The sequence below is a fragment of the Peromyscus maniculatus genome, chromosome 11 (genome assembly GCF_049852395.1).
Source record: "Peromyscus maniculatus bairdii isolate BWxNUB_F1_BW_parent chromosome 11, HU_Pman_BW_mat_3.1, whole genome shotgun sequence".
NCBI classification, from domain to species: Eukaryota; Metazoa; Chordata; class Mammalia; order Rodentia; family Cricetidae; genus Peromyscus; species Peromyscus maniculatus.
This window is the reverse complement of record NC_134862.1, coordinates 37,994,795-38,008,736: the sequence shown is the minus strand read 5'-3', so window position 1 is coordinate 38,008,736 and position 13,942 is coordinate 37,994,795. Positions and strand designations below refer to the sequence as shown.

At 44.0% G+C, this 13,942-nt stretch overlaps 1 protein-coding gene across 1 annotated transcript in view; it reads right to left on the bottom strand.

Moving 5' to 3' along the window:
- Nucleotides 1–10,511, bottom strand: part of Ubxn4 (UBX domain protein 4) — a 32,537-nt gene extending 22,026 nt beyond the window's left edge. Inside the window, exons 1-2 of the mRNA XM_042258052.2 lie at nt 10,236–10,511; nt 3,153–3,255 (exon numbers count right to left, since the gene is read on the bottom strand). Of these exons, the coding sequence (XP_042113986.2) occupies nt 3,153–3,255; nt 10,236–10,317 (185 nt within the window). The 5' untranslated portion in view covers nt 10,318–10,511. The remainder of the gene's footprint in view (nt 1–3,152; nt 3,256–10,235) is intronic.
- Between the last annotated feature and the right edge of the window lie 3,431 nt (nt 10,512–13,942).

Here is a 13,942-nt window from a genome sequence, read left to right as displayed (position 1 = left end):
AGAGAATTAATAGGGAAAAGGTATAGAAAGTTGTCAAATACCATCATTTCTACAAAAAAAGTCAGAGGGCCACTGAGATGGTTCACTGGGTAAGGTAGCTGCGGGGCAAGCTGAACAATCTGAGTTAAATCTCCAGACCATACAGGAAGACGGAAGAGAACCAACTCTACCAAGGTATCCACATGCGTGCTATTACACGTGTGTTCCTTACCCTATGATAATAATAAAAAAATTTAAAATTGGAAAATATATATATTTTTTTTAATTCTTTTTTTTTTTTTTTTTTTTTTTTTGGTTTTTTTGAGACAGGGTTTCTCTGTGCAGCTTTGTGCCTTTTCTGGAACTCACTTTGTAGCCTAGGCTGGCCTCGAACTCACCGAGATCCGCCTGCCTCTGCCTCCCGAGTGCTGGGATTAAAGGCGTGCACGCCACCACCGCCGCCCGGTGGAAACTGTATTTTAATCATTTACTTAGCACCAGTAAAGAGCCCGGTGGTCAGGATAGGAGAGAGGGCTCAGGTAACAGTAAAGCACATGCCTAGCATGTATCATCCCTCAATTCAACCACTAGCAAAACACATGAATGCCGCTTACACACACAGTCGGGAGTAAGAGAGACTTTTCAGAGTAGTTAATTAGATACTGAACAAAGCCAGTAACCTCATAATTCCCAAGTACTGCTATAAACCCAAAACAACATGTTGGAGAGATGGTTCAGCAATTAAGAGAGCTTGCTGCTCTTCCAGGAGATTCTAGTTAGACGGCAGTACCCACATCAGGTGCCTCACAAATACCTACAACTTTACTTTCAGAGGAACCGAGACCCATTGCTGGTCTGCAGAGACACTGCATGCACCTGGGACATACATACATACATACATACATACATACATACATACATACACACATACATACACGTAGGCTCCGGCAGGCACCTACACACACACATGAATAAAAATAAACAAAGTAAAACATAAGCTATATAGTTCAGTAATATAAAACAGGTCTGCTTTATGCTACTTTTGTTAATATGAAACAATGTAAGTGAAAGTTTTATGAGCTTACAGGTAAATTTCTGAACATTCATGTATTTAATGTGTGTGTATGTGCACTACATGTGTGTCTGATGTCCACAGAGGCCAGAAGTGGGTATTGAATTTTTTTTTTTGTAATCCCTGGAACTGGAATTACAGTAGTTTTGAGCCTCTGTATGGGTGCTGTTAATTGAACCTAGGTACCCTCAGAAGAGTAGCCAGCGTGCTTAACTGGACCATTTCTTCGGCCCCCTGAACCTTTTTATCTTAACAATGTTTTTCCAAGCATGTTATCTATTTTGAGATGAATATTGAAAAGACATTTGTAACAGTTAATAAATTAAAGATCTTACAGTCTGAAAAGTATTGCCAGGCTGAAATCTAAAATCCAAATCAGCTGGGAGGATGAGACAGGAGAACAAGTTCTAGACTAGCTTGGGCTACTGAATGAGTTCAAGCCCACCTTATACAACTTTGTAAGCCACTGTAGCCAAGTAAAATGGCAGGTATGGTGACGCACATGCATAACCTCAACACTTAGGAGGTAGAAGCAGGAGGGTCAGTAACTCAAGGTCAGCCTTAGCTACATAGCAAGTTTGAGGCCAATTTGGGTAACACAAGTTCCGTCTCAAAACACACACACACACACACACACACACACACACACACACACACACACACACACACCAATAAAAAGGACGACAGAGAATAAAACAAAAGTCTGTTTAACAGGAACTATGAGGTCCTATAAATGTCTTTATTCTCTTTGACTTATTTCCTTATGTGTGTGTGTGCACACACTCATGAGTGCATACACCCCATGGTGCATATGTGGAAATCAGAGGATAATTATAAGAGTTGGTTCTCTACTTCCAGCATGTGCGTTCTGAGGAATCAAACCTGGGTCACCAGGCTTGGTGGCAAGTGACTTTATTCAGTATGCTATCTCACCCTCCTCATTCCTTTGAAATTAAATGGCTCCATTCCCAAAAGGAGTCCAAAAGATATGGAAAAGCACTTGTTGCAGATTTAACCTAATCTTTATAGTCACTTCCAGGTTCTTCCAACCTAGACACTACAAATCTTTTTCAGACAGTAATTTTTTTCACATTCGTTTATTTATGTAATATATATGCATGTGCATATGTAGGCAGACATGTGCACACCGTAGAAGTCAGAGGACAACTTGTAGAAATTGTCTCTCTCTTCCCACCATGTGTGACCTGGGGACTGAACTCAGGCTGTCAGGCTTGGTGACAAGTGCCTTTACCCGCTGAGCTGTTCTGATAGCCCCCCAATCATACTTTTTGTTACATGCTACATGGATGTGAGGTGGACAAGAGAAATTAATTTTTTAAAAAATCAAGGTGTAATAATGAATTTGAAAATGGTAACCAGAAAATATTAATTGCCGTGAAAATATTAATTTTGACTTACAACTTCTTTATAATAAAGTTTAAATAGTAATCATAACAAAATAATTTAAATTCCCATAACTGGGTGCAGTGGTATACTCAAAAGCAATAAAAAAATATTTTAAGTTCCCAATATATCTTAGTGCCTTAGTGTGGTGATATTTTATTTGTATGTTAATAAATAAAGTTTGCCTGGAGATCAGGGGGAATAGCAAGCCATTTTAAGTAAACACCAAAGTCAGGCAGTAGTAACACATGCTCTTATTCCAATCACTTGGCAGGGTCTGTGTTCAAGGCCATACTAGGGAAGCGTGGTGATACATGCCTTTAATCCCAGTACCAACCATAGAGACCTGGAGGTCTGCACAGACAGCGACAAGGAAGTGAGGTAAGAGCCAATGAGAGGGCAGAACAGCAAGGCAATAAAGGCATGGGTAGACAGGAAGTAGTTCACATTTGGAAGCTGCGGGCGCGTGGTGACGTAAGGTTAGCTGGTGGCTATTCCTATTTCCCTGATCTCTAAGGCTTTCACCCCTATATTTGGGTCCATGTTTTTTATTTAGCAAGACTGCTTAGAAATTTGTCTATACCATAGATATGTGTACTCATAAAATTAACATTCTTAATAGTCTAAGAGTATCCTCATAATAACAGACCATTATTACAAAATAAAACAGTAACGAAACATTAAAGCATAAGCGTACCTTTTGGTGTCGATTTTAATCGCAACGAAATTGTTTGCAGACGCTGCTGTCACTTTCTCATCTTCCCAGCTGGCGGCCATCTGTGTGGACTGCTCATCGTCACCTGAGAGAACATTTCAAGAACTCTTAGAAATGCCAAGGCCAGGACTGCTAATTCTAAATTCTTTCCCCTGTGAAACTAGAACTCCAAATAAAATATAACCCACAAATATTTTTCTTCCAAATTTTATTTTTTATTTTATGTGTATAAGCACTCTGCCTTGCATACACCTAAGAGCATCACAGTGTGTAATGAATGCCTAAGGAGGCCAGAAGATGGTTTTGGAACCCCTGGAAATGGAGACACAGACAATTGTGAGCTGCCATGTGAGTGCTGGGAACAAAACCAGTTGTCAGTAAGAGCAGCAAATGTGTTTCTCCTTCCTTCCTTTTTTTTTCTCCCCCCTGAGACAGTCTGTATGTGGTCCTGGAGCTCACTGTTTCTGCCTCCCAAGTGCTAGGATTAAAGGCGTGCTCAGCCACACCTAGTTTAGCAAGTCCTCTCTTAACTTCATCAAACTTGAAAACTGATCCTTCTGAAGCTTGGCTGTGGTCAAGTGCTTGTCTTGAACGCACAACGCCCTTGGTTTGATTCCCAGCAGAGCAAACACACAAATGCGCCCCAAAAAATTTATCTATAACTTCAGCTGGCTACTTAAAAATACAAATGTAACTACTACTGATAACTTCCACTGCTACCACCTTGAGCAAAGTTAGCAGAGGTCACCCACACAATTACAGTAGCCTAAATGGTTCTTCCCGCTGAGTCTTTTTTTTAAAGATGTCTTTACTTACTTTTATTTTGTGTGTGTTACATTTACATATATATATAAAATCACATGTATGTCTATGTCTAGTACTCAAAGAGGCCAGAAGAGGCTGAGTGGTGGTGGTGCACACTTTTAATCCCAACACTCAGGAGGCAGAGTCAGGCAGATCTCCTGAGTTCGAGGCCAGCCTGGGCTACAGAGTGAGTTCCTGCATAGCCAGGGCTACACAGAGAAACCCTGTCTTGGGGGTGGGGTGGGAGGCCAGAAGAGGGCATCAGATGTGCTGGAATTGGAATTATGGAGTTAAGCTGCCATGCTATGCTGGGAGCTGAACCTGAGTCCTGTGAAAGAACAAATGCTCTTGGCTTGTTCACTCCCACTAGGGTGTCTGTTCTTACACAGCAATTGGTGGTCATGTAGCTTCTGAGAACTGAACTTGGGGCCTCGATAAGAGCAGCAAGTGCTCCTAACCACTGAACCATCTCTCCAGCACCACTTAACATTAAAAAGGTTTTAAAAATTAACTTTACTATAAAAAAAACTTGGACATAAAAACCATCACAGGTTACCCACTTTCTAATACACTATGTATCTTAATTATCTTTATTGTTTACTGTCTTTCTCTCCCAAATAGAAAAGATTCTAGGAGGGCAAAGACAGTTTTTCATGTTATCTTAAGATGGAAATCTCGCCAGGTGGTGGTGGCACACGCCTTCAATTCCAGCACTCGGGAGGCAGAGCCAGGCAGATCTCTGTGAGTTGAGTTTAAGCCCAGCCTGGTCTACAGAGTGAGATCCAGGACAGGCTCCAAAACTATACAGAGAAACCCTGTCTTGAAAAACCAAAAAAAAAAAAAAAATAAATAAATAAATAAAAAATAAAAAAATAAAAAGATGGAAATCCCTACAACAGAACTTGCATCTAGGCATAAAGCAGGTGTTCAGTGTTTACTGGAATAAACATTTAAATGTCTAGTGCAGTAAGCATACAGGCATGCCTACAATACTTAACTACACATCTGAATGAGATAAGAGCCATGAAAAATTTGGACATGAAAATGGGACAGATTGAAACCAATTAAAAATACCCTTTTTAACAGGCTCATGGAAGTTACAACCAAGAATAAAGGAAAGTTGATATTTGTAAATGAGAGCATTCCAAATGAAAATGTTTCCAGAGACAATGGAGTTGAAAGAAATAATAAATTCCCAAGCAAATGACTCTGCTATGAACCTAGAAAATAGTTATTTAGGAACATTCTTTATTCAGACACTTTAAGGAGGCAGTAAAGAGTGAGAAGTGTGATGCAGTCTTTCATTCACTCACTATTTTATTCTACTTCCGTTCATTTGTTCAGTTCATAGGCATTGGGCTTGTGTACTAGATATAAAATAAACACTGTTCTCAGCACAGCTTAAAGTCTAATATGTATTTCATATATTTATATTATTTATCCAAACAAGTAGACAACTGCGAACACTTAAAGCAGTAATTGCTATGAATGAGAGTGTTTGGGTTTGGGAAGACAGCTCAGTTAGTAACAAGAAGATCTGAGTTTGATTCCCAGAATGTGAGCACACATACAAATAAAGAAAATCTCTTTATCATGATCAGAGAAGCGTTCTCTGAGATGACAGGGTCTCTCTACATGGCCCTGGATGTCGTGGATCTCACTATGTAGACCAGGCTGGCCTTGAACTCCCAAGTGCTGGGATTAAAGACATGCATCATCATACCCATCTCTAAGTTGACAATTAAGGTGGACCAAAGAAAGAATGAGCCACACTAAGTACAGAAAAGTTCACCATGCAGAAAGAATACACGTACAGAGAAAGGTCTGTGTGGCTGGGAAAATAATAAACAATGGAGAACACGAGGCAATGGAACTGAAAAGTTAATGCAGGCTACCCACAGCGTGGATTATCTAACAGAATGTACAATGGTGACATTTAGCTAGAAACCCTGGGGGAGAATAACAAATGAAGGCAATAAACATATTTAAGCTTGAGCCAATCCTAAGGAGGAGACTACATTTTGGTTTTTCTTTTTCTTTATAAAGTTGCTGTCTTTCATTCCCCACCCATACTGACTGGCTAGGTTAGTGTCTCAATGTCACATTCCCTCTGACACTGTTCCTAACTCAGCCTTGTGACGGCAGCAGTAGCTGAGGGAAATCCTCGATGAGAGGCTTCTTTTTTTTTTTTTGGTTTTTCGAGACAGGGTTTCTCTGTGTAGCTTTGCGCCTTTCCTGGGACTCACTTGGTAGCCCAGGCTGGCCTCGAACTCACAGAGATCCGCCTGGCTCTGCCTCCCGAGTGCTGGGATTAAAGGCGTGCGCCACCACCGCCCGGCGAGAGGCTTCTTAATACTTACTAAGTTCCACTAGAACACGAGTTGCCATTGTCAGTATCTTTAGAGGCTTATTTTTAATCAAATTATCAACCACATTATAAAATTAGATGACCCTAAGATTTTAGGAGAACATATGCTCTACTTGGAGGTAGCAGCAATATTCAAAGTGAGGACACTTAAAAGTGTGCAAACAAACTCCGAAGCACAGACAGCTGCCTTCTTCCAGCCTCACCATGCAACCTAAGGAATCTCAACTGCTCCAACCGCACAGGCTTTGTGGTCTGTGTCAATCAAAGAGGGCAGCCAACAGTACCGGACATGAACAATTTTCAGCCGGCCTTATGACATCACGGACTAGACAGACATCTTTGCTTCTGCCTCCTCATCAGATTTTGTACTGTGGCACAACTGTCTTTATATCTTTCAGTTCAAACAGCTAAAACTGGAAATTCTTGTTAATTTGGTTGAAGTATTTCTAGTTTCTAACACAACTCTACAATTATTTAATTTTTATTTAAGTATTAAATGAATCACCTAATTCATGAAAATTATATTAAACAACACCAGATGTAGTAGCCCATGCCTGAAGTCTTAGGTACTTGGGAGGCTGACGCTAGGGGGATTACTAAGTCCAGGAGTTGGAGGGCAGCCTGGGCAATAGCAAGACCTAGCCTCTGAAAAAGGAAACAATTTCATGAAATAGAAACTTGCCTAAAACATTTTCCTGGAATAATTTTTTAAAAAATATATACTTGGCCGGGTGGTGGTGATCCCAGCACTGGGGAGGCAGAGGCAGGAGGATCTCTGTGAGTTTGAGGCCAGCCTGGTCTACAGAGTGAGTTCCAGAACAGCCAGGACTGTTGAGACAGAGAAATGTCCTTTATGTGTCTGTGTGTGTGTCACATATGTGCAGGAGGCTGTGGAGGTCAGAAGATGCCTTGAATCCTCTAGACCTGGAGTTGGTGATGGCTGTGAGCTGCCACATGTCCTCTGCAAAAGCAGTAGACGCTCCTAACCACTGTGCCATCTCTCCAGGCCTGTACGTCGTGTGTGTGTGTGTGTGTGTGTGTGTGTGTGTGTGTGTGTGTGTGTGTGTGTGTGTGTTTAATCCCCTTGCCTCTACCTCCCAGGCTCTAGGCTGTGAATAATTCTTTGAACACTCTTGAAACCTCTTCCTCTCGCTATAGCTATCCTTTTCATTTTTTAAGAAGTTGAATTTTTGTAAAGGTTGGTGTATTACTAATGGGATCTCAGATCAAGAAAACCGTAAGTTCTGAATGTGTTCTTCAAGTTATGAACAAAGCTCTAGGGCCCAGGCATGTATAGCCTGTGTCCTTGAGTCAAAGCATAAGAGAATAGCTATGGGGGGCTGGAGAGATGGCTCAGTGGTTAAGAACACTGACTGCTCTTCCAGAGGACTTGGGTTCAATTCCTGGCACCCACATGGCAGCTCACAACTGTCTGTATGTCCAAGATCTAACACCCTCACACAGACATACATGCAGAAAACATAAAATATATTTTTTTAAAAAAAGAGAATAACTATGTCCATGGTACAACATAAAATATCTTGAGGACTATTTGTGTGACTTGGCTGAGATTTGGGTGGTGGCGGCGTAACTTGATTCTGAGGTTCTAAGGTGTAAACTCTGTAGACAGACAGCTGTGTCATGTCAGTGTCAAAAGATGGGACCTACCTGTTAGGTGCTACCAGAGTGTCGCTGCTCTATGATCCCAGTGTCTACACATTCTTAGAGCAACATTCATCCTACTTTGTGTTGGGACGACCTAGCTAAAACTCTAGAAAAACTAACTGTATTTTGGAAGAGGTTACGGGACAGACTCTACTGTAGTCTGTCCATTCTTAACAGTATTTCTGCAAACATTCAATAGCTGCTGATAGTCTAAATATATCTATTACCAGCAAATCCCAGTAAAGTTAACTGAGGAGTATGGATTTATGCAAAGCGCTATAAAAGTGTAAGACTTCAAGTATTTCTACAGCTTTCCAATATTTATTAATCAAATCTAGCAATTTAGACTAGGGATGTAGTTTATTGGCAGAGCAATTACTTGGCATGAATGAAGCCCCAGGTTTAGACTTACCCATGAAGGGGAAGTTTTTTCTTTTAAGTTAACTGCTACCTTTGTACTTTTTAAGAATGTTTAACTATCATCAATCGCATATTGTTAAAAAACATGGATGCCGCTGCCGGGCAGTGGTGGCGCACACCTTTAATCGCAGCACTCGGGAGGCAAAGGCTGGCGGATCTCTGTGAGTTCAAGGCCAGCCTGGTCTACAAAGTAAGATACAGGACAGGCACCAAAAACTACACAGAGATACCCTGTCTTGAAAAACCAATGTTATAAACTAGGGCTGGAGAGATAGCTCAGTGGTTAGAAGCATTAGTCACTCTTCAAGAGAACCTGGGTTCAATTCCCAAACCCATGTAATGGCTTACAATCATATTAAAATCTCATAAACCTATTGACCTCATGCTATAGTGTCATATTCTTTCATTCTTATGTGCTACTGTCCTTACTGGTTTACAAGACTTACATATTTAAAGTATAATACCAATCCAATAGACTCTAAAGGATTTATGCTCTAATTAACAGCAAGTACCAAGCTAAAAATTCAGCATAACAAAACAATCAGACATTTACATTTTAAGGCTGAATCAAATGCGTATTTCAGTCATTTTTCTTCACAGAAATGGACAAAGTTATAGAACGACTAAGAGATGTGGGTCAACTACGAGTAAAATGTTACTAAACAAAAGTAGGTGAAGAAATACACTTCAGGAGCTGGAGAGATGCCTCAGCAGTTCAGAGCAAGCACCACAGGCTGCTCTTCCAGAGGGCCCGGTTCAATTCCCAGCACCCACATGGCAACTCAACATGTCTAAACTCCAGTTCCAGGACTTTTGACACAGTCCCACAGACATGCATGCAGGCAAAACACCAGTGAACATAAAAAAAAAAAAATACACTTCAAATTAACAGTTGTCACACAAACTGGTCCGTGTAAGAAGAACGTAGAAAACTACAAGAAGCAGCTGGTTGACTGCAAATATACAAGACTTCAGCAATAAAACAGATTATGGAACAAAATAATCTAGAGACATTGGGTAAATGAGTTAGCATATGTCTGGAAAACTAGACTTGATGTTGGAAGGGGGTAAGAATCACGATTGAATATGTACTTTTAAAACTGTTAAAAGTGTGTAATTAATATATATATAAACTTGTAATAAAGCAGTGATTGCATCTTAGATTCCCCTCCTGGCGCTATTATAAAAGATTACGCCTCTGGGAAGCTTAAGTTTATGTTTCAGAAACATTCTAAGGCAGCTACTGTGGACATCAGGTGGTTTCTTTGTGGCTTACCGATGACACAGCTTTCTTGACAGCTTACAACTAACGAGACCCAACTGTCTGCCTAGTGGCCGGTCCCAATCCCGCCTGAACACCAAGACTTAAAAGGACGTCCAAGCTCCCTGGGCAGGGGACCCCACAGGACCGAGGGGGCACCAGGGTGGGGGGTCTCGGGGGTCTGCCTGCGACAGACAACCCGACTGCCAGGGCCTGCAGGGCTCGGTGTCTGGGCCAGGGCCTGGACTGCACTTCCCACACTGAAGCGGGGTGGGGGTGGGGGTGAGGGTCACGGCGGCGGCCCAAACAGAGCCAGAGGAGCCCCAGCCCGCCGCCCGAAGAAGCGGAGCAAGCCCGGAACCAAGCAACATAACCCCCCCCCTCCCGATCGGAGCCGAGCGGACCCGAGCCGACCTGGCGACCGGGGGAGGCTGCCCGAGCCCAGCCGCCCCGCAGGTCCTCCCACCCGGAGGGCCCGACGCTAACGAGCACCCAGAACAACCCAGAAGCGCTCTCTCGGTGCCTGCCGGGCCCGCTGCCCACTCACCTGCCACGAACACCACGAAGACGGCGCCGCTCCTCTTGGCAGACGCGATGGCCGCCGGGATGGCGCCTTGGAACCACAGCATCGCTCCCCGCAGGCCCCGGCGCTCGCTCGCTCGCTCGCTCGCTCGGTGTGGCGTCGCCGCGGCCCCACGGCCGGCCCCGCCCTCCTCGCCTTCCGGCCTCGCGGCCCCGGGGACACCACCGGCCCGTCCGCCGCCTCGTCTGAGGATCCGGCTCCTCACCGGCTCCTACGCCCGAAAGCGGCCCCCCCCACCCCGCCCCGCCGCCCGGGGACGCGCACGGGAGCGCGCGAGGCAGAAAAACACGCCCCCTGCACCCCCACCCCCCGTTCACGTGACCGCGCGCGTCTTCGGGGCCGCGCGCCCCGGGGCCTTATGGGTTAGGTAAGCCCGTCTAGGCGCGCGCCCGCGAAGCCTCGGGTTCCGAGTCCCGGAAGTGAAAGGAGGCCTCGGGAAGGATGACTAACCGCTACGGCGCGTCGGCGTCGCCTGCAGCGAGGCTCTCTGGGAATTGTAGTCTTTGCAGGCTTGTTTATTTCCTTGTTGTAGAACTATGAACCGTGGTTCCCAGGCGCGACAAAAGGGGGCAGTAGGGAGCGCCACGACGTTGTAAGAATAAATGCTAGATAGCGAGCTGCTATCACGCTCTGACGTGTGGAGGCAATCTGTTCCACAAAGAAATAAAAAGAAGCTTTCCAGGGGTTCACCGGAAGCCATTGGCTTCTATTTAGTTTGACCCTGTGAAAAACACAGGATTCAGAGGGGCGTGGTGGCGCATGCCTTTGGTCCTGCCACTCAGAGGCAGAGGGGGGTGAATCTGTGAGAGCTGGAGGCCAGCCTGGTGTACATGGTGAGTTCCAGGACAGCCAGGATATGGGAAGAAATCCCGAATCAAAACACAAAGGAAAGAAGAAAAAGACTGGATAAAGGCCATAAACCTCCTTACCTGAGGGGAGGTACTTGCAGAATACTGGCCTTCGGGGATATAATGGGCATTGATGAACAGGATCACGTTCTAAAACCTCTAGCCACTATGCGAAACAACTTATTCATTCATTCATTCATTTATTATTGTTGGTATTATTATTATTGGTTTTTCAAGACAGGGTTTCTCTGTGTTGTTTTGGTGCCTGTCCTGGAACTCACTCTGTAGACCAGGCTGGCCACCATCGCCTGGCTTCTTTTTTCTTGAGAGAGATGTAAAGAAAATTGTCTATATGGAGTAAAATCAACTTGCCTATAGGCCAGTAAGAAAATAACTTGAACCAGGCGGTGGTGGCACACGCCTTTAATCCCAGTACATGGGAAGCCAGGCAGGCAGATCTCTGTGAGTTCAAGGCCAGGCTGGTCTACAGAGTGACATCCAGGACAGGCTCCAAAGCTACACAGAGAAACCCTGTCTCGAAAAACCATAAAAGAAAATAACTTGATAACTGTGCATATGAAACAGAAATGGAAGATAAAAACATTTGCATTTGTCCTAGCTGCATTCAAACATCAAGTTTTGTTTTTTTTTTTTAATGTAAACTACTGTGACATTTCTCTTCTGCTTCGAAGGCAGATACAAGTGAATAATAATACAGAACAGTATTAGTGGCAAGATGTGGGGCAATAACAAGGGGTTAAGCCCATAAAGTCTGTAAACAAAGCCCAGGTCATGAATACCTCCATTTGTAATCAACATAACCCTGTACAAATTTCCTAACCTCTCTGACAGTTGAGTTGCCTCACTGGACAATTGGAGCCCTGAGGGAACCTGCCCTTTAGGCTATGTGATTACACAGAAAACCTTGTAAGTGCTTAGCAAGTACTTGGTAATTAAGTGGTAATTAAGTGCTTTACAGGTGTTAGGTAGGGTTCTGGATGCCTGCCCAAATCACGTTTAAGAAAACTATGCATGTACTCTTCAGAATTCAAAGCCTTTGTTTTGCTAGATCGTTTCTCAGTTTAATCACTGGACAAATACTTGTTGAGAAATGCATTGGTGGGGAGCTGGAGAGATGGCCCAGTGGTGAAGAGCACTGACGGCGCCAACAGAGGACCCGGGTTCAGTTCCCAGCACCCACGTGGCAGCTCACAGCTGTTTGTAATTCTAAGATCTGGGATACATGCAGGCAAAACACCAATGCACATAAAATAAAAATTAGTGTGGCTGGAGAGATGGCTCTGTGGTTAAGAGCACTGGCTGTTCTTCCAGAGGTCCTGAATGCAATTCCCAGCTCCCCCGTGGTCACTCAAAAACATCTGTAATGAGACCTGGCACCCTCTTCTGGCCTGCAGAATAAATCTTTTTTTTTTTTTTTTTTTTTTTTTAAAGAAATGTATTAGTGGTGTGGAGGAGGTATTATTAAAAGTAGTAGACGGTCTGTCTCAAGGATCACATTCTGATGGGTAACAAAACATTAAGCAATGAATTGGCCAATTACTCTCCCAATTGCTGCTGTAACAAATGCTGAGCAGAGGAACTACAGGATATTATTAATTTACATCAAGTCATTAATTATAGTTTAGCAGAAACAGCCTCATGTGAGACTGAAATGCACCACTGGAGAAGCTGGCTACTTGGAGGGAGTAGTATTTCAATATGAAGGAAGGGGCTCGGTGGAGGGAGGCTCAATGTGCAGAGGCACACATTACTCTGGCAGAGGACTTGAGTTCAGTTCCGAGTACCCACAGTAGAGGGCTCACAATAGCCTGGAACTCCAGCTGCAGGGGATCTCACAACCTCCTTTGGCTTCTGTGGACACCTGCAAACATGTGCACATAACACACACACACACACACACACACACACACACACACAATTAAGAAAAATCTTTTCTTTTTTGCTAACTTACCTGGAGAATGCTAGGTGAGAAGATTAAATGTTTCAGGCAGAAGTTAAATGCAGAAACAATGCTCAAATTTTTGTGCTCTGAATGCCCACTCAAGTCATTTTGTTTGTGTGCACTTGTGTGAGCATGTGTGTGGAAGCCAACAGCATTTCAGCTGTCATTCCCCAAGAACCATTCACCTTATTTGTTGGGGATAGGGTCTCTTACGGGCCTGAAGCTTGCCAAGCAGACCAAGCTGGCTAACCAGCAAGGCCCAGGTATCTGCTGTGGAGGGGACCCAAAACAGCTTGTCCACACAGCTGCCATGACAGGCTTAGGGGCCTAGACACAGCTTCTGTGACAGGCTTACTGGCAGGCAACACCCAGATCCAGGAAAAGCCTTAAGCTAATACCACCCAGGGATCCACCCAGGGATGAGGAAATACCTGACATCCCAAACATTGCAACCATTAGATAAGGTGGCCAGATGTCCCGGAGTCTAGCACACACCTATTTTTGTTTTACAGATACACCTAGACAGTTGTCAACCAATCAGGGTCCTGAACCCTGGAAATCCCCTCACCCCAACCTCTGCTACGATAAAGACCCCAAACCACCTGAGCTCAGGGCTCTCTGCTCTTACCACTCTGTCGGTCAGAGAGACCAAGTCTCAGAGCTAGAACATAATAAAGGCTCTTTGCTTTTACATTCAGGATTCAGTCTCCATGGTGGTCTTTTTGGGGTCCCCGAGATCTGGGCATAACATCTGCCCGTCTCAGGCTCCCCAGAATTGGGCATTTCCAATCATCAGGTTTTTTTGTTTGTTTGCCACCCTCCAGATAGCTCTGTCCTGGATCTTGCTCTGTAGACCAGGC